Source organism: Gorilla gorilla, chromosome 1 (assembly GCF_029281585.2).
Source record: "Gorilla gorilla gorilla isolate KB3781 chromosome 1, NHGRI_mGorGor1-v2.1_pri, whole genome shotgun sequence".
NCBI lineage: Eukaryota > Metazoa > Chordata > Mammalia > Primates > Hominidae > Gorilla > Gorilla gorilla.
The window spans coordinates 184,949,520-184,969,910 of NC_073224.2; the positions used below are offsets into that span (position 1 = coordinate 184,949,520).

Consider the following 20,391-nt stretch of genomic DNA (forward strand, 5'->3'; position numbering starts at 1 on the left):
TGAAACCCCATCTCTACTAAACATACAAAAAAATTAGCCAGGTATGATGGCGTGCACCCATCGTCCCAGCTAGTTAGGAGTCTGAGGCAGGAGAATTGCTTGAACCCAGAAGCTGCAGATTGTAGTGAACTAAGATCGCACCACTGCACTGCAGTCTGGGTGACAGAGCAAGACTCTGTCGCAAACAAAACAAAACAAAACAAAACAGTTTCCCTAGTATATTTTCCCTTTCTTTCTTTGCTGACACTTTTTTTTCCTCTCCTCCAATTTTCCTCAAGGTCATTTTCATGCAGATGACCTGGATTTGTTGTGGGAAGAGATGGTCCCACTCAGCTTTCTGAAAATATGTATTTATAGCCAATACAGGTGCCACGGGACATCAGCACCACCTGCAGATCCCCCAGCTGCCCCGGCTTCCCACAGCCGCTGCCCCGGCTTCCCGAGGCTGCAGGACCAGGCTTCCCCTTCCTCCTTGTCATAGCCCTGGTGCTGTTGAGAATCCGCCTGGCAGGCTGGCCAGCGGAGGCCTGGGGGCCTAATCCCACATGAGGACAGATGTGTCCTTGTGGGAACTGAGGGACATAACCTCTCCTCACAGAGCCTCAGGTTTCCATCCATTTCCCTGGGGCTATGATGCCTGCCTGCCTCCCTCAGAAGGTTGGAATCACACTTGTTTTGGAGGGGAATCTTTGTAGGTCAAGTCCAGCCTCCCACTGGTGCTTGAATCCGTGCTCCAGGATGGCCACAGGTGGTCATCTAGCTTCCTTCAAATTCACTTATCTCATGGATGTGATTAGTGGGGGCCTAACATTTTCTTTATTTTTTAAAGTAGAATTAGGCCGGGCACGGTGACTCATGCCTGTAATCCCAGCACTTTGGGAGGCCAAGGCAGGAGGATCACCTGAGGCCAGGAGTTTGAGAGCAGCCTGGCCAAGATGATGAAACCCCATCTCTACTAAAAAAAAACACACAAAATTAGCCGGGTGTGGTGGTAGGCGCCCATGATCCCAGCTACTCAGGAGGCTGAGGTGGAAGAATTACTTGAACCCAGGAGCTGGAGGTTGCAGTGAGCTGAGATTGCCCCACTGCACTCCAGCCTGAGCAACAGAGCGAGGCTCCCATCTCAAAAAAAAAAAAAATTACAGTTAGCATGATTGCTTATTTTCTGAATGTAAAAAGTTCTTTTTCTGCTTATTATTTACATGCTGATTGGAAAAACTTCATAAAATAAAAAATATCAATGAGAATCCTACCACCCAGATATAATCACTTTAATTTTCTATTCATATTTGCATATATGGATATACATATATATATATGGGATCATACTCTGTATCTATTGAGAGGGCATTAATCTGCATGTATAATTATTTAACAACCAGAGATTCATTTTTCTTCCTAGCTAGACTACCTATGGTGGCTGACCGTGGTTCACTGGTTCAACAATGTTAGGTCCAGCATCTCTGCGATTCTCTTGGAATTTCCCTCATGACTGCAAGACAGCTGCTGCAGCTCCAGCCACTACATCTGTTTTCAGTGCCAGCAAAGGCAGTCACTTCTGCATTTTTATTATAAAAGCAAAAACTTCAGAAAGTGACCCCCAACAGATTTCTCTTTAGGTCTCACTGGCCAGAACTCGATCTCAGGACCACCTCCAGCAGCAGAGAAAAGGACTGTCATGATTGGCTTTGGACCAATCACAATTCATTGACTGAAAGTGGGGATGTGGTCCTCACTCACAAACAAAATCAAGGAAGGAGGGAATTAACAATGTCTGTTACAGCATGCATGCTGTTTTATAATCTGCTCTCTTTCTCTTAATTATACGTTACAAAATCTGTCCACATCAAAAAATATAGACTCACTCACTCACTCATTTAACAACAATTTATTGAGAGGATACTGTGTTCCAGGAACTTAACTAAGCACTGAGGGCACAATAATGAACGTAATAGAGTCCTTGCCTTCACAGAGCTTAGCGTCCAATGAAGGAGATAGAAATTCATCAAAGAAATTCACAAAGAAATGTAAAATTATGATGGTAATAAATGCTACAAAGGAGAGAGATCTGTGGTGCTGTGAGAGTGGTGATAGGGGATTTGATTCAATCAGGAGGGTCACTGTTTTGAATGGCCGTGTATCTGTCCCTTGCATAGCTGTGGCATGATGTCTTAGCCAGTCTCCTGTTGCTGAACATTGAGATTCTTTCCACATTTCATCTACCATGATCAATGCTATGATAAACTGCCTTCTGTAAGTATAGTCGAGCACAGTTGTCTGATTTCTTCCTTAGGGTAAATTATCAGGATAAAGCCAGGCACTGTGGCGTGCTCCTGTAATCCCAGCTACTCAGGAGGCTGAGGCCAGAGGATCACTTGATCCAGGAGTTTGAGACCAGCCTAAGCAACACGGCAAGACCTTGTCTCAAAACAACAAACAAACAAACAACAACAACAACAACAAAACTAGAATAAATGAGCAATTCCTACATGTGGAATTGCTGAATCAAGGGGCAGCCCCCTGTGAAGGCACTCACAGAAAAGCTGCCACCACTCCCATTCACATCAGCAACATCAGAAAGAGCTCTGTTCCTCCACATTCTGCCAGCTCCACCTATTATTATCTTTATTATATCATCTTTACAAAATGATGCCAGTGTTATGGGTGAAACATAGCTTCTTGTTTTAATTTTAACCATGTTTTCATTTGTTTCTTTTGTGGGATCACAGATATTTCCAGTGGATGAATTCCCTTTCTTTTCCTGTCTGATTTCTACTTCTCTCTCTCTGTCTCTCTCTCTCCGTTAGGAACTGTAACCTCTTTCAGACATGTTCCTACCCATTCTTTGGGCAGCTCTGAGCACTGCAAAGCCCTCCTTCCATGGAAACTGTAGCTTTGTCCTTGTCCATCACTGGGGCCTCCCATGTGCTCCAGGGCAACATCCACAGCCCGCCCTGGTCCAGTCCCCAGTCACTCACTCACCCACGTCCTCTCCAGCCACCCTCCGCTCCTATTCTAAGCTTAGTTCACATCTACCCCAGGTCAATCCTGGAACGTGGTGGGGTGGCTCAGGGCTGGAGGCTTCGCCCAAGCTGTTCTCCCTCCCTGTTCTTCCCTAGCGAATCCTTCAGGACATAGCTTGGTGGGAGTTCCTCTCTGAGAAGCTCCTGCCGGCTCTCCAGGTGGGGTCAGATCCCCGCCGTGCTTCCCTCTGCTCAGCACTGACCTGTCACTGTTCACTCTGCAGTTAGCCCGGGGTAGTAGAGGTTCCCCCAAGACAAGCACGGGTCAGATGCATGTCTCTTCCCCCAGTACCTAGCACAGGGGGTGGCACAAAGCAGGTGCATACTGTTTGTGGTTAGAATAAATGAATAAGTGAACAAATGAATGAACACATGACTAGATAAAATCTAGCCCTCCTTACCCCCAGGCTTGCTGATCTGATCCCCAAAGCCTGGTCTCATCCACCTACCCACCACACCGTGTCTGCTCTTCTCCGGGATGTGCAGGGACTATCTGCAGAATCACCAGTGGGGCCCATTTTCTGACCTGGGGACTTCCTGAGTCACTGGGGCCCTCATTTGCCCTTGTCCTGGGTCATCTGTGAACTGAGCACTGCCTTGGCCAGGGCCCTGGTGTCTTGGCGGGAAGCAACAGCCTCTGCCACAGGGTTCCCTGCCCTGCTCTGCTGGATTTGTGGTCAGCCAGGAGGAATCCAGGACACCGGCTCTGCAAGCTTCAGTCCTGACCTGGCATCCACCCAGTGACATGAGTGGAAAAAACCTTTCACAGGGCAGGTTGAGAACGAAATCCCTGCCGCAGGGCACAAACCAGCCTTCTTGCCACCAATACGTGCCACCTTTCCCTTTTGTATCTGTTAGACAGTATATGACCTGAATGTTTCTTTCATGTCACTCCTCTGCTCAAGAATCATCAATTAATCCCCCTTGCCCATCAGAACAAATCTGAGCTCCGTGGCAGGAATTCAAGAAGCCCCATGGCCAAGCTGGGGCCTCCCTCTCTGACCCTGTCCTCCACCACTCCAGCCAGGACAGTCTCCTTCTTCCTCCTTTCCTCCCCCAAGGCTTTGCCTATGCCATGCCCTCTGCCTGAGATACCCTCACCCCTTCATTCTACTGTTTTAAGTCCTGGCTTGCAACTCCCACCTCCTCTGGGTTGCCTACCAGCTATCCAATGTTTGAGAACTCATTTAAGAAAAACAAACAACTAAGCCCTTCAGCACTTAAGAATCACCGGGCTTGCTTATGCAAAATCCAGGCCATCCCAGACTTTTCTGAGGATGGTTCTAGGACACTAGATTTTTAAAGTTTCCCAGGAGAGTCTGATGCCACCAGCCCAGCTGGGTCCATTGACAGGCACTTGGAAGCACTGACGATACAAAGCTCGAATTATACATGTGCTTGGATGACACAGTGCTTGTAGGCTTGAACGACCCAGGTGCACATGGGCACCTGATGTCTACACATTGTAACATCATCTCTGCGGACAACACTAACAATGATAACTGACTTTACTGAGGGCTCACCAGGTGCCAGGCACATGCTACACTCAATATGCATGATCTCATCCAATCTTCACAATATGCCTATTGGGTCGATATCACTAACCTCAATTTATTAATAAGGAAATTGAGGGCCAGAGAGGCTAAGTCTCCTGGCCAAAGTCACAGAGCTGGCCAGTAGGGAAGCCTCGTCTCAAACCCAGCGCTGTTTACTCCAAAGCTGGTGCTCCTCAGCCCTGGGCCAGTAGTCCATGCCCCTGGGCCATGAGGCCTTCAGAGTGGGCACCCGGTTTGGTTCAGTTCTGTTCCACCAGCACTACTGTTCCTTGCTTTTGCTAAGTCCTGGGGATAGAAGTATTGGGCGGGGAAGAGGCCCCTGTCCTTGAAGGACCTCCCAGTCCATGCGGGGAGACTGGTGCTCACACAGCTAGTCATTCAGAAGTGCTGGGGACAGAGCGGGGCACACAGTTTAGGAGGGATTCGGAGGAGAGGGTGCAGTGGAGATGGATTCCACACTGGGAGGGGAGAGCAGGGCTAATTCAGGCTCCAGGGAACAGGTAGCATTTGAGGGATGACAGAGAAGGGGATGAAGGGCACCTGGGTGGAGGGAACAGCATGAGCCAAGGCAGGGTGGCCGGAAAGGTGAGGATGCTGGGGCTGCTGCACGGGAGCACGTGGCAGATGATTCAGCTGGATGGGGCAGTTGGGGTCAGATCATGAAGGGCCTCAAATGCCAGCCTGAGGAATCTGACTTTTATCTTGTGGGCAATAGGGAGTCATGGAAGATGTTGCGGGGGAGTGTCTCCCTCCACACTAGCACAGAGAAAGGCACAGGGAGATGCTCAGTGGAACCTTGCTGCCTGACTTATTGATACTGATTTTTCTCCTGTCCCACTAGGGTCAGAATAGCCTGGGGCTACTGGATGATTCCTGGCAGGAACAGAAGGCCCTGCAGCTCTACCTCCTCTCCTCCATTTAGCTCTTCTCTGCAAGGATGGGCAAATAATTCAGCTTCTCTGAGCCTCAGTTCCTCATCTATAAAATGGGGACAGCTGGGTGCAGTGACTCACACCTGTAATCCCAGCACTTTGGGAGGCTGAGGCGGGTAGATCATCTGAGGTCAGGGGTACAAGACCAGCCTGGCCAACATGATGAAACCTCATCTCTATTAAAAATACAAAATTAGCTGGGTGTGGTGGCAGGCGCCTGTAATCCTAGCTACTTGGGAGGCTGAGGCAGGAGAATCACTTGAACCCGGGAGGCGGAGGTTGCAGCAAGCTGAGATCGCGCCATTGCACTCTAGCCTGGGCAACAAGCGCGACACTCCATCTCAAAATAAATAAACGCATAAAAATAAAACGGGGACAATACACCAACCTTGCAAGCTGCGAGGATGAAATGAAGAAAAGTGTGCACAGCACAGCAGGTGCATTGTTGAGTCTTATGACATGTGGACCAGGTGGCATCGTGGGAAGAGCACAGGCTCAGAGGACCTATGTTTGAATCTCAGTTTCTCCCCTGGTAATACCCATCTCTCAGGGAAGATGGAAAGGTTAAATTCAACGAAATGATTTATGGGAAGCACCTGACACTCAGCAGCTGCCTGGAACCCTGTTTGACACCTGTCTGACAGCACAAGCAATCCTGCTCCTCCTCCAAGCTTCCAGGGTGCTGCCCCTCTCACTCAGCATGCTGCTCCCCTCCTGCCCCACAGGAGGCATTTTATACACCTTAGTCCCTGCACTTGCTGTTGGCTCACCTGCCTCTCAGCACTGGGCACACAGACTTTCTTTACCTCTTGCAAAAAGCTTTTACATGCATCTTCCTCCCGGTGAATGCACTCACCTATTGTTTTATTTATAGGCAGGACAGTGGCTCCCTGATGCATAGATGAGGGAAGAGACCCAGAGAGGGAAGAAGACCACCACTGTCTAAGCACCTAAATGTGCCTGAGGCATTATACCCAGTTCTTCTCCACAAAAGCCCAAGAGGGAGGTATTATCCTCCCCACTGCATAAATGTGGACATTGAGGCTCAGAGAGGGGCTGTGACTTGTCCAAGGCCACACAGCAAGGAACTGGCTGAGGCTGAAGGTAAAACCAGGTCTTTCTGATTCTGGAGTCTGGGATTTATAACAAACATTTGCAATGTGGGGTCGACAGATTGGTCCCCCAGGGCTGTTTCACGGACTAGATAGGGTAATAGGGGTGACGGTGTCTTGCATGGTGACAGGCACACAGTGCTCAGGGACTGGGAGCAGAAGTGGAATCCTGCCCACCCTCACCCAATTTTACAGAGAATAGAGGAGCCCAGGGAGGGCTGTGATGTACCCAAGGTCACGGCAAGCGGTCGGCAGAGCCCAGGTTCCCTGCCCCTGGGCCCCCTGCCTTCCCTTGCCCACCCTTTCCAGTTAAGGGCAGGGGCCATCCCTCCAGGGCCTTTCCCTCCCCAGAGGGTGGAAACTTCCAGAGTCCCTCCAACCTGACAGGAGAGTGACCAAGAGCAGGAATTTTCACCCTGGCACACACACCTGGAGCCTGGAGCTGAACCCTAGAATCCCAGGCTTTGCCACCCCAAAAGGCCCCTCCTGACCCTTTCAGAGCCTCCCCACCTTCTCCCCAGGACCTTCACCAGCACCTTGCTCCTCTCCCAGTGGAGAGGGGGTGCCCCAGAGGCTCTGGTGCTCTTAGAGGGGACTGCAAGTTGGCAAGGCCAGGGGCGTGAAGCACAGAGTTTTGTGATTTTATTTTATCCTAGATAAGGTTGAAGAAGATACCCAGTCATAGAATGAGCCCCACCTCCTGACAGCAGCTGGTTCAGAGCAAAGGCCTGCTCCTTAAACCCTCGCCAAGCCACCAAGCACTGGCCCAAATCCAGTAACAAGTTCTTTCTAATACCTCTTTCAGAGACTACCCCTGGCTCCCATGGTGTTCATTCCCCCTTACTGCAAGGAGAAACCCAGCTTGTTAACCACAGGTGCTCCCAGTGGTCTTTGGCTGCAGGGCATTGACAAGATAGGTCCCATCAAACACCCCCATCACTTCCAAGATTCCAAGATATGCACACTTCATCTGTCATTTGCACATGAGAAAGCTGAGGGCTACAGAGCAACCAGACTTGTCAAAGGTCACAGAGTAGGTAAGGTAACATTGTATCATCCAAATGAGGTATCTTTGAGAGTGAAAGGGGCCTCCTAATAACTTAGCAGAGGCAGTCGGTGTCAACCGGGACCTTCCTGGGCAGATCAGGTGTGTGGTCTCCCCATCATGCAGCAAGAGCCAGGGAGACCAAGCCTGGGTCTCACCATCTCACTCCACTGCCCCAAGCCCCCTGCAGATGCTAACTCAATGCCAGGGTTAGCATCTTCCTGCTGGCAGGCCCAGCAACCAGAGGCTCTTGTTTAAGTCTAAAGCCCCTGCGGTTGTGGTTCAGGGGTGTGGGGATCACTCCTGAGATTCAGCACCACAGCACTCCCCACGGTCGTGCCACTGCAGTGAGGGCTTACTTCCCGAAGAGGGCCTGTGGTGCCCGCCAGGTGTGAGGCCTCACGTATCCTGCCCCGAGGGAAGGGGTGGTTTTAAAGAAAAGAATTTGCAGGTGAATGAAGATGACCCCTTTAAATGTTGAAAGTGGTTTTATTTTAGCCCTTAGTGCTGGCGCTCTTTCTAATGTGGGTTGTAGACTGCCCTGCCTTAGGCAAAAGAGCACAGGAGCCTGTTACCCCTCACCTCATCCGAAGACTCAGCTGTGACCAGTAACTCCTGTCCTGAGTCATGACAGCAGAGAGGGTGTACCCTGTGGCATCCTTCACTGCAGAGGCAGAAATGACCCAGAAAGAAAAGTGAGTGTGTTCTTAGGGCCATGACCTTGTAACCCAGCACACAGGGGCATCTCCTTCCCTAGGCCGGGACCCCCAGCCTCAACCCGGAAGCCCTTCCCTAGGCCGGGACCCCTAGCCTCAACCCGGAGCCCCATAGCCCAGGTGAAGGTCTCCGACTCTCAGGTGGCCCAGGGCGCAGGCTCTGAGGGCGTGGTCCTGGTTTGAGGTAGTGTTACTGCCATTTTCTCTGCAGCTGCCAGGATCCTGGGCTGGGGCACAGGCAAGCGTTGCAGGGATCAGCATAACAATAGCATCACCCTGAGATGGTTCAATAGGGTACAGTGATGTCTTCAGGGGCTGCAGAGACAGCTTGAGCAATTTCCCACCATGCTCAACTGCCCCAAACAGCTGGGAGGCTGTCACTCTTCTGCCTCTGGTGTGTCCATTTTTTACTTCTCTGTTCCCACCTCAGCTTCTGCTCTGCACTCAGAGAAATCAAGCTCACTAGATTGTGAGCCCTCTGAAGGCAAGGACGGTGTCAGTAGTTCATGTCTCTTTACCCCTAGAGATCACAGCTCAATATCTGGCATATAGTAGATGCTCACTAAATGCCATCCAATTTCAATTGTTTTGTTTTGAGGCAGGGTCTCACTCTGTCGCCCAGGCCAGAGTGCAGTGGTGCGATCTCGGCTCACTGCAACTTCCATCTCCTGTGCTTAAGCAATCCTCCAGCTCAGCCTCCCAAGTAGCTGAGACTACAGGCATGCACCACCACGCCCAGCTAATTTTTGTAGTTTTAGTAGAGATAGGGTTTCGCTATGTTGCCCAGGCTGCTCTCCAACTCCTGGCCTCAAGTGATCCACCCACCTTAGCCTCCCAAAATGCTCAGATTACAGTCATGAGCCACCGCACCTGGCTAGCCAACTGATTCAAACCGAAGTAGGCCAAGAAGATGAATTTCACCTACAATTCCAAGTCAAAGCAAATGTATTCCAGAGGCAGGGGTGGGGGTGGTGTTCCTCTGGGGACTTTTTGCCTGCTTTGTGAATACATACAGGCCATTTAGAAGTTTGAATGCTAGAAAGTAAGAGGGCTGTGAGTCTAAAAGTTGGGAACGTGGGGGAGAGTGATTTTATCTGCAACAGGTTCCTGGATCCTGGTGAGTTCTGTATACCCTTGATGACCACCGATTCTGGGCCAGGCCAAAGGCCCATCTGGGCACAGGCGATCTCAAGGTGAGTAAAGGTCAAGATGCTGCCCTTCAACGGGAGGCAGGCAGCCATGCCATGCTGACAAATATACAGGTCCCAAAGGCAGCACAGAGAAGCAAGACCGCCTGGTTCCAGGAGGCAGCGACATCAGGAAAACCTTTCCAAGGGAGGTCATCTGTGTAGGGGTTTGAAGGGTGAGCACGAATTTGCCAAGCTGAAAAGGGAGCCAAGGGCATCCTGGTGGAGGAGAACAGCTTGGGCAAGAGTGTGAGCCGCAAGATGGGCAGGGGGGCTAGGCTTGGAATTGGAGGACCAGAGAGAATGAGGTCAGCAGGGGTCAGTCACAGAAGGTTTTGGGTCCTGGCCAAGGAGCGATGGGAGCTGCAGGAGGAATGTGGCCCAGGAGGAGATGAGGCTCCCTCTGTGTAAAGACGGATCACGCCATCTACCAAGTGGACTATAAGACACAATAGGAATGGGAAACCTGACAGGCCTTCACAAAGGATCAGGGACCCAGAGGGAGCACCAAGGAAGGTTCCTCTCAGAGGTCAGCTTTGGGGGAAGGTGGAAAATGCTTTTGAGGGCTTCAGCTGCTGCAAACCTCAACAAATCATATTTTGCCTTCAAAGGTTGGCCAAAGACCACTAACTATTGGAAAAACAACAGCCAACTAATAGTCATCATCCCCTCCCTGTGTATTTCTTTACCATTCTCAAAATGCCACCATCTCATTGAACCTCCATATCATCCCATTTTGCAGATAGGGAAACTGAGGCCCTGTGATGTCACACAGGGGTCAGCAGCAGTTCCAGACTAGAAGCTACGGAGCACAACCATCTCAGCCTTGGGTGTCAGGCTCAAAACCCAGTTCCTTGTCCGGGAGGGGGTCCCCGGGGCCATCTGGCAGCCCATAGTACAGGTCTTCCTCTTCCTTCTCAGGTTCCTCCCCACCTGTGTCCGAAGACTCCTTCTCCTCCACCTTTGTCCTTGGGTACCGCTGCCAGTTGTTGGGCAGGGCTATTTCCCACTGCTGCCCCTCTTGGGGCTCATCCTCCAACGTTGGGGCGTCAATCAGGGCAAAGTCTTGGAAGCGGTCCAGCGGGCACCTACAGCCCTGAGGTTCCTGTTGTGGGGAACAAGCTTCCTCCCTGTCATGTGGAGATGCACTGGGGCTGCTGCCTTCACTGGAGTCCATGTCCAGGTCATCTTGGAAGGAAGCCAAGGGGGCAGGGCCCTGGGGACAGGCCAGGGGGCTGCAGGGGCAAAGACCACAAGGGCAAGGGTATCTCTGAGTCAGAATGCCTGGGTCCACATTCCAGCCGCTAGCTGCAAGACCTAGGGTAGGATAATCCACCTTCCCGGGCCTCAGTTTCTTCCCAATAACAGAATTCACTCCTGCAGTTCTTTCTTAGGTTTACAGCAGATAATATGTGCAAGGCACTTTGCACAGTGCCTGGCACATAGAAGGTGCTCATGAAATAGGGCTATTACTATGCTATTATCTGAACCAGGTCACTCATCTACTTCTCCAATTATTCAGGGTTCTCCTCTGTTGCTCATAGGCCCAGTTACACTGAGGTGTCCCCGGGTGTCTTTGCCTTCCTCATTGGACTCAGAGCTCCTCAGGGGTAGATTCCAGTGAAGGCTGGGCAGGGAGTTGGTGCCCAGTAATGTGGATGGAATGAATAAATACATGGATGAATAAGGAGCTCAGTTCACAAACAGACAGGGATGGGAGTGGAGTGGGGAGGGCCTTGCCCAAGGTCACAGAGCAGGTCAGCGGCAGACCCAAATTTGAACTCGGGTCCTCTGGCTCCTGGCCCCCTGCTACTCATGACAAGCATTCAGAGACATCAAGGGCCTACTGTATGCCAGGTACTTAAATGCACTGTCCCAACCCTCAACATTCCTGGGTAGTAGGAATGATCATCCCTGTGTGGGGAAACCGAGGCTAGGGAAAGTAAGGAACCTACCACAGCTACACAGCACAGGAGCTGGGGTTTGAACTGAGGCCTGACTCCCAAGCCCATACTCATTTGTCTGCCACATCTGCCACATCTCAGGGTGTCCCACACCCTCCACTGCCCTCTCCTTACTCCCAGTGTCCCCACTCACCCCTCGGCGGTCCCCCGCTCCTCTCCTTTTTAACCCTTGAACTGGGCAGAAGCCCCACTCCTGCCCTCTAAGCACTCACCCGGGCCAGCTCTGAGTTAGGCGTCTTTCCCCTTCACTCTCGTCTGAGCCCTTGTGGATGACCACGGCAGCCTCCATCCAGGCCTGAACGTCGCCAGGGCCACCTTCTCCTCCATCACTGGTTCCCAGCTTCGGCTGCCCCATCTCAGGGGCCAGCAAGGAGCGGCGGTCCTCACTGTAGCTCATGACTTTCATCTGGATGTGGCTGAAGTCAGGCAGGCTCTGGTCATAGGTGGCTTCCTCCCACAGCCTTACATAGGGCGGCTGGGGACTGGGGCTGGAGTGGGAGAGAGAACAGGCAGGCGGCAAAGAGTCACTCAGCAAACACCAGTGTTCTCCCCGGCCCTGTTTGCTTTGGGTATGTGGTCTCCCCTCACCTCACAAGAAGCCTTTGGGGGATGTTACTGTGCCCGTTTCAGGGATGAGGAGGCTGAGGCCCAGCAAGGTGAGTTAATTAAGTGACAAAGCTCAAGCCTGACCCCAAGTCTGACTCTCTATCCAGTGTTCTTTTCACCTGATGCCTCCAAAGTTAACCACAAGGATGCAATTGCAAAATGAAGACCCGTTAACATTGAGTTTGCTGGGTCCCAGATGGTGGGTAAAGGCTGAATGCTTATCAACCCATTATTCTAAACATTATTCTAAAAAATGCCTTGAGGCAGAAATTCTCATTCCCAGTTTACAGATGAGGACATACCCAGCAATGACAGTCTACAGCAATGGGGAACTCCTTCCCGCCAGGCTCCATTAGTTGGCTCATCTAACCCTCACCATAATTACAAGAGATACTATGAAGAAACTGAGGCACAGAGTCTCTAACAGACTTGTACCCGGGTGACATGGACCCTAGGTGATAGTACTGGAGCTCCAGACATCATGTTCTCTATGACTGCGCTACAGTCCCTCTGGAAAGTAAGGTTCAGAGACTCGGCCCCTTGCCTAGGGTCACACAGCCGGGAAGTGACTGGGAAGAGCTCAGAACCCAGGGTGGCCGGAGCCCCCACTTTATCACAGGAGCCCACCCCAAGTAACCGGCCCTGAGACGGAGCTCCAGCTGGCCTCCGTACCCACAGGGTCTATCCCCTTCCTTCCCACTGAGGCAGTTGTTCACCTTGGGTGCCAGGGGCAGAAAACGCCATTATGAGCCCCTTCCCCAAGCAAAGCAGAGATCATCCCTGACCCAGCCGACAGACTCTGGGCTTGAAGCCCGGCCTCCTGAGCGCAGAATCACAGCCCAGGGGGTTGGTGGTCCCACTGCCTCTCCAGGGCTGGAGCATTCTTGGCTGTGCCATGGGAGCCAGGGCTCAAAACCTCCAGGGAGGGAAGCAGTTTGTGGCCAGATCAGGCTGGAATTCAGGCCCCGCCTCCACCACTGCTGAGTGCAGGCCCGGCTTCCATCACTGACTCCCCATGAGGTTTGGGGCTTGTGACTACACTTCTCTGAGCCTCAATCTTCCTATCTGTGTAAAGAGCCTAACACCCCCACCTCACAGGGTTTCTATGGGGACTGAGGGAGTCAGTGCCTGACAGTCTCTGGCACACAGAAGGCACTTACTAATGATGACAAACACTCATAGAAGACCTACTGTGTGTCAGGTTCTGTTCTTAGCACTCTGCATATATTATCTCACTTAACCCTCCCTGAAGCCCTAGGAGATAGGTACTATTAGTATCCCCATTTTACAGACGAGGCAAAGAGAGGTCAGTAGCTTGCTGGAAGTCAGGCAGCAAGTAGGCGGCAGAGCCCTGAGGCTGAGCCTTGGCCACCACCATGCCTCTTGTTTGTCAGTAGTAGAAGCACTTACTCCTGTGACTTTATGGCACTGTATTTCTCACAGTACATTTATTTCATTGTATGATTTGTTTCATGGAGATCTTGTATTCACCGAAACAGTCTCGTCCCTGACAAGACAAAGTCCCTGGGCTTCAGTTTCCTCATCTGTACAATGGGAATAATAATGCCTAACTCACAGAATTGAGAGTTGAAAACAGTCCATAATTTCTAATAATACATTCTCAGTAAGTGAGAAGGCAAACAGCCTTCCCGCCCTCTCTCTCACTCTCCTCAGTCAGGGGAGACTGGCCTATGGGGCTTACTCCTCCCCTCCCCAGAGGGCCTGGCACCTACCTCTTCATCTCAGCAGCAAGCCCATTCTCCAGCAGGCCCATGGCCTTTGGGGAGAGGATGCCTTGAAAGTCAGAGTCAGCAGGGACAAAGGTGATCTGCAAGCAAAGGAGAGACAGCCTCTGTGCAGTTGACCAGGGTAGGGGGGCTACTGTCCCCTCAGGGAATTGGCAAACCTCTCCATGAGCTCTGGGAGACAGGCTGCACCACGGAGGCCTCCCTGCTTGACAGGAGAGGGGCCTACTTGGGGCACAGCACCAGTGGGAGGATGGACCTCTGCGCTCCTGCTCCCTTCCTGGTTCTTCATTCACTCTACGAACGTTTATTATCTGCTGTGTGCAGGCACTGTCGCAGGCACTAGGAGCAGCAGGGAGTGAAAGAGAACCCTGTCCTTGAGGAGCTCACATCTTGTCATTTCCCAGGGGTCTTCGTCCAGTGCCCAGCACAAGCCTGGCACATAGTAGGTGCTTCATCCATATTTGGTGAATGAGTGGAAAGCAAGTCATTGTCATGTGTTTTTGCCACATGGGCTGCAGTGGGTGACAGAGAAGTTACGCCCGCCAGTCCCTGTCCCTGAACTTTCAGGAATCAAGAGGTCTCTGCAAGTCCAGCCCTAGGTGGGCACTGCGTGGTGCAGTCGGAGGCAGATCATGAAGGAGGCAGTGGGTGAGGGAGAGGAGCTGTGCCTGTGGGATCTGGGAGATGGGGTGAGGATCCCTCCTCTGCCAGATTCTCACTGTGGGCCCTAGGCAGGTCATCTCTCTTCGCAGTCTCTCTGTGCTCCTCTGTATAACGGGGCTACCCTCGGAGAGATACTTGCACAGCCATGTTCAGAGCAGCAGTATTCACAAGAGCCAAGAGGTAGATGCAACCCAAGTATCCATTGCTGAATGAATGGATAAACAAAATATAGTCTCTCCATATGATGAAATACTATTCAGCCTTAAGGATGGAACTTCTGACACATGCTACAACATCACTGAACCTCGAGGACATTATGCTGAGCAGAAAGACAAATACTGTATGATTCTACTTTTCTGAGGCACCTGGAATAGTCAAATCCATAGAGCCAGAAAGAAGAAGGATGGTTGGCAGGGGCTAGAGAGTGGGATAATGGGGAATTGTGATTTAATGGGTATAGAGTTTTAGCTTTACAAGACAAAACGCATTCTGGAAATTGGTTGGACAACAATGTGAATGTACTTAGCTGTACTGTACACTTAAATATGTTTAAGACACTAACTTTTATGTTACATGTATTTTACCATGAGCTTTTAAAATGGGGCTAGTTATGCCAGTCTCCTGAGGTTGCTGTGAAAATTTCATGAGATCATATATAGGGAATCCCTCAGCATGGTCCCCAGCACATAGTAACTACTCGGTAAATCATAACTTGATGCTATTGATGATTCAGTTGTCTGACTTCTCTGAGTCTTGCTCTCCTCGGCTGAAAATTTTTCCAATAAATATGTGTTGAGACCCCACTGTATTATACCAGATTCATAAATAGCACTTCCCTATTCCCCTTCCCATAGAGCAAAGTGAGTAGAAGACACTTGTCTGCACTAGGAAAGCTCCATTCTGATGGGGAGAAGGGAATGATGGATGGAGGGGGCCTTTGTACTCCCACGAGGAGTGAGCTTCCTCTAGATGTCCAGAAATAAAACAGAGCACCTGGGCAATGAAGAAAGATGCTGTCTCTACAAAAAAAATAAAAAAGTTAAATAACAAATTTAGCTGGATGTGGTGGTGTGAGCCTGTCATCCCAGCTACTTGGGAGACTGAGGCAGGAGGATTGGTTGATCCCAGGAGTTCGAGGCTGCAGTGAGCTATGATTGCGCCTCTGCACTCCAGCCTAGGTGACAGACTGAGCTCCTGTCTCCTAAAAACAAAAAAGAAAAGGAAAGAAATAAGGCAGGGGCCTGGGCTTCTTCCACCCCCGTTAAGGATGCTTTGTACTTCCCAGCTGGTACTGCACTTCCTAGAAGCTGCCTCTTCCTCTGCCTCATTACCTCATGGCCCAGTCAGCACCATCATCATCACTGTCACCATCATCATCATAATAATAATTGTCATCATCCTCATCCTCATTACCATCAATCATCACCATAACCATTATCACCACCAAAATTATCAACATCACCATCATTATCACCACTATCATCATCGCTATCACCATCGTGACCATTACCATCATCATCACCATTATCATTATCACCATCACCATCATCATAACCGTTACCATCATTATCATCACATCACCATCATTGACATCTTCATTACCATCAACATCGTCATTACCATCACCATTCTATCACCAATCTCATCATCACCATCTTCACCATCACCATCCTCACCATCATCATCACTATTATCATCATCACCATTACCATTCTCACCATCACCATCCTCATCATCACCATCTCCTAATCACCATCATCATCACTATCATCATCATCATCATCACCATTGTCACCATCACCATCCTCACCATCATCATCACTATCATCATCATCATTATCATCATCATCACCATTGTCACCATCACCATCCTCACCATCATCATCTCATAATCACCATCTTTACCATCATCATTCTTATCAGCACCATCACTAACATCATCATCATCATCATCACCATCACCATTCTCACCCTCACTATCCCCACTGCACTCTCATTATCACCATCATATCATCATCACCACCCTTAGGAAAAGCTTGGAGAAGGAAAGGATGGGGCATCTTAAAATGCAAGTTTTTTGATGAGGAGGGACAGGCAGAGTTGAAGCTGGAGAGGGGATATCAGACCATGGAGACCACCAGAACACCAAACTAAGAAGCTTAGCCTTTCTCCAGAAGCAATGGGGAGTCCCGAAGGACTCTCAGCAAGAAAGTACACTGTCAGATTTGTGTTTAGGCAGAACACTGAGTAATCTCCAGAGAGAGGGAGGCCACCAGTCAGGACCCTGGTCCTGGCCTCCAGCACAGCAGGCAGGAGTGAGGAATGGGGGATGCGTGGGCAGAGACCCTGCTCTCCCTGCCACTCCTTTCCCTGCTCACAGCTCCCCTGCCCCATCTTCACTAATGGGCTCAGCACCTCCAACTGTCCCATCCACTAGATTTGCCCTGATCCCTTCTCCTCTCTCATGCCTGAGGCCCAGCTGACCACCAAATCTGACCAGGTCTACTTCAGAAATTCAATAAGATAACCTGGGTGGAAGCGCTGGTGCTATGCCTAGCCACAGCGGGTACTCTATGTGAAGTGAACGGTAAATGTCACCTTAGTTCCTACAGCTTTGTGTTTGAATTCTGCATTATTCCAGATGACTGTCAGCTCTCACCAAGACCAGAGAAGAAGCCTCCCCACTGGTATGGCTGCCCCCAGACCTTCCTTCTTCTGGATGTCTTTCTCAAACTGCAAAGCTGGTCGTGTCCCATTAACTAAAGGACAAGCTCCAAATTCCTTACCATGGCATCCCAGGCCCTGAAGAGTTGAGCCCCACTCCCTCTCTACCTTTACCTTCCTCCCCTCTGCCTCTCGTAGCCACAATGGCCCACTTGCCTTATTCTTTTACCACATTGCTTTGATCATGCTACTCTTCTGCCTGAAATGTCTTTCCCCATCTTCTCTGCTTGGTGAACTCTTATCTCACCTACAAAGCCCAGCTCACCTTCTCTGTGAAGCCTCTTTCCTCCCCATCAGGCAGCAAATAGCCTCTCCCACTGGACCTCTAGCCCCTAAAAGACACGGACAGCTTAATGCATGTTGGTATTGGCTACCCCTCACCCCTATATCCTAATTAGCTAATTCTATTCCCTTATATTTATATCTCCCCATTTATCAAAACTTTCCATAGGTCTGGCACAGAGAGCCACGGGGAGGAGGCTGAGGGGAGGACAGGCAGGAGCACTGCAGGCAGCGTTGGCCCAGGCACCAATGAGACCAAGCAGGATCCAGGGAGCTTCGCCTCTAGAGTGTCTCCCTGGTTTACAAGGTGCTTTCCTCCCTTCCCTTATTGGAGTCAATTTGTGCTGGCTCTACCAGCCTGCATCTCTGAAACACACCCTCACACACACCTGCACTCATGCAGAGGCCCACCCAGTGCCGCAAATACCAATCCTCAATCCTAAGAACAATGCCTTCACATATGTTCCATGGCAGGTGTGATGCCAGGTCTCCCCCAACACACACACACACACACACACACACACACATACACACACACGATCCCACTGTGTTCTCCCAATCAGCCGTACAAGGCTCAGAGCTGAGGGGGAGGGACTCTTTCTGCCAAGGTCACAGAAGTGGGACATGAAGGAGCAGGGATTTGAATCTGGGCCTGGAGGTTGCCACAACATGTGCCATTTTCAGCCCACCACGCTGCCTCCACAGCACGTGAACCCATGAATCTATCAACAGTTACTCATTAATACCCAGCAATATTCCCTCCTCCCCTCCCCTCCCCTCTACCGTCACTCCCATCAGCCTACCCACCATCCCAGAGCCAGCTCTATTTAAGAGCGGGGCAGGAAGCATGCTCCCCTCCACACCTCTGCCATCCCTCTGCTGTCCCCCAGGGTTCAGCCTCCTCACTGGGAGAAGGATTATGATGGCAGTGGTGACATGAGTGGCTTTGGCCCCAAGGACTTCTCCCAGTGACCTCTGCTCAAGGAATTGCACAGACAGAGGCAAGTTGACTGTAAACTGCCTGCTAAATGACTACAAACCAGCCCAGACCGCTCCAGCACTGAACAGAATGACAGCCCAGGGCTGGCCCGTGGAGGGGGCAGGGCTGGGGAGAGCCTGCCCAGGCCCCAGGGAGCCATCCCCCTCCTTCCCTGAAACCCTGAGCACAGCCACCCAGGTGGGAGGAGAGGAGGTGTGGGGGTTGCTGAGGACTGCCTGGACCTGGAGCCCTAGATATTAGGTCCAGCAGGGCCCCCAGATATACCCCCTTTCCCACCCCCTCCTCCTAACTCACACAGTGTACAAATGAGGAAACTGAGGCTCAGAGAGGAAAGGGGCTTGAGCAAAGTCTCCCAGGCAGTAAGAGACAGAGCCCAAGTTAGAGTCCCTATTTCCCTCCTTTTCTCCCTGGGTCTGTACCTGACCAGCTGTGTGACCTTGGAAGTCACCCAGCCTCTCTAGGCGTTGAAGATTCGCAACTCCTGGCATTTCCATTCCACAGAGCTGTTGGGAGGATCAGTATGGGTAACAGTGGTAGCCCCTCATCTATAAATAACACCTTACAGTTTACAAAATATTCCTATATCTTATCTCTTCTCTGATCTTTATAATGACCCTGTGAAGCTCTGTGGAAAATAGGGGCAGGGATCTCATTTGCAGATGAAAAAAATGAGGCTCAGAAAGACAAAGGTCATAGAGAGTTTGGAACAGGACTTGAACTAGAACTCAGGACTCCCAAACCAGTGCTCTTCCCATCACTAAATTATACATAAGGCTGAGAATACATGAAGACTCTAAAGGATACTGCCCAGTGCATGCCACCAAGGTTAGACCTGACCTACCCTGGAGCTCTCAGTCACTCTGGGACCCAGAGGTAGAAGACCCAAGGTGAAGGGTGACATGTAAGTCACACGCATCTGAGCTCCAAACCTTGCTCGTTAGCTGTGCAGCCTCTCCTTCTGGACCTCAGAAAGGCTCAGAAGGTGGAACTACAGAAAGCACCAAAAGGCTTAGGATGAGGGCTGAACTGCACCCTGAACGCAGGAGTGCCTGGCAGGGGGTCAGCGCTCATTAGCTTTTGTTTCAAGCACATGGTGTGTTGTGTTTACTGTGTCTATACCATAGCTTCCGGCTCACGGCTCCAGATCCAGGGGCCTTCTGATCAACCCTTAGGCTAAGGGATGGATGGATGGATGGATGGATGGATGGATGGATGGATGGATGGATGGGACAGACGCTCAGGAGAGCAGAGAGAAGACCGAGTCAAAATGAGAAGAATGAAAAGACAACTAAAGGATAGGGGGTGAGGCATGGCATACAGGCACAGTGTCCAGCCCTCCTGGCCCCAGCTGACCTGGCCCCACCCAGCCCCACTACCACCTACCTTGGGGTAGCACTGGCACATGCTCCAGATGATGCCCCCGATCACCATGACGCTGCCCATGGCATAGAAGGTGCCATAGACCTGGGGCCGATCATGGCTCATGAGGAACGTACCGAGGGCCAGCAGGAAAAGCCCCAGCACAATGAAGCCGATCCGGAAGGTCTTCTCATCAGCCATGGCTGCCTGGCCAGTCCCTGGCCTGCACACCCCCGGAAGAGGGGGTGGCTGTAGTTCAGCCTAAACACCCAGACAGGCTTACACAGGGAGAGAAGACACTGAAATCGCTGCAACTCGAGGCTTCAAGGGAGAGCTTCAAGGGAGAGCAAGGTCCCTTTCAATCCAGCTCCAGTCCCTGGGCCCACCAGTTCAACAGGGCTGGAGGCAGCTCGCTTCAACGAACCCACATACCCACCCAGCCACCTTTACTCCTTGCCCTCTCACCTTCCCTCT

General features: G+C 51.0%; 1 protein-coding gene across 1 annotated transcript; it reads right to left on the reverse strand.

Moving 5' to 3' along the window:
- Positions 1-1,873: 1,873 nt before the first annotated feature.
- BSND (barttin CLCNK type accessory subunit beta) lies at positions 1,874-20,391 on the reverse strand. Its single transcript, XM_004025859.4, has 4 exons — positions 19,942-20,391; positions 13,875-13,969; positions 11,748-12,023; positions 1,874-10,806 (listed from the first exon to the last, which is right to left on the reverse strand). Exons 1-4 carry the CDS (start codon positions 20,116-20,118, stop codon positions 10,392-10,394), a joined length of 963 nt encoding a protein of 320 aa, XP_004025908.3. The 5' UTR covers positions 20,119-20,391; the 3' UTR covers positions 1,874-10,391.

What these genes read in the sequence shown, in the direction of transcription:
- BSND (XM_004025859.4), bottom strand. Translation starts at nt 20,118, where the DNA reads ATGGCTGATGAGAAGACCTTCCGGATCGGCTTCATTGTGCTGGGGCTT. An exon ending in TGTGCCAGTGCTACCCCAAG is followed by an intron (nt 13,970 to 19,941) that starts GTAGGTGGTAGT and finishes CTTTGCTTGCAG; the next exon opens with ATCACCTTTGTCCCTGCTGA. An exon ending in CTTGCTGCTGAGATGAAGAG is followed by an intron (nt 12,024 to 13,874) that starts GTAGGTGCCAGG and finishes CTCCCACTCCAG; the next exon opens with CCCCAGTCCCCAGCCGCCCT.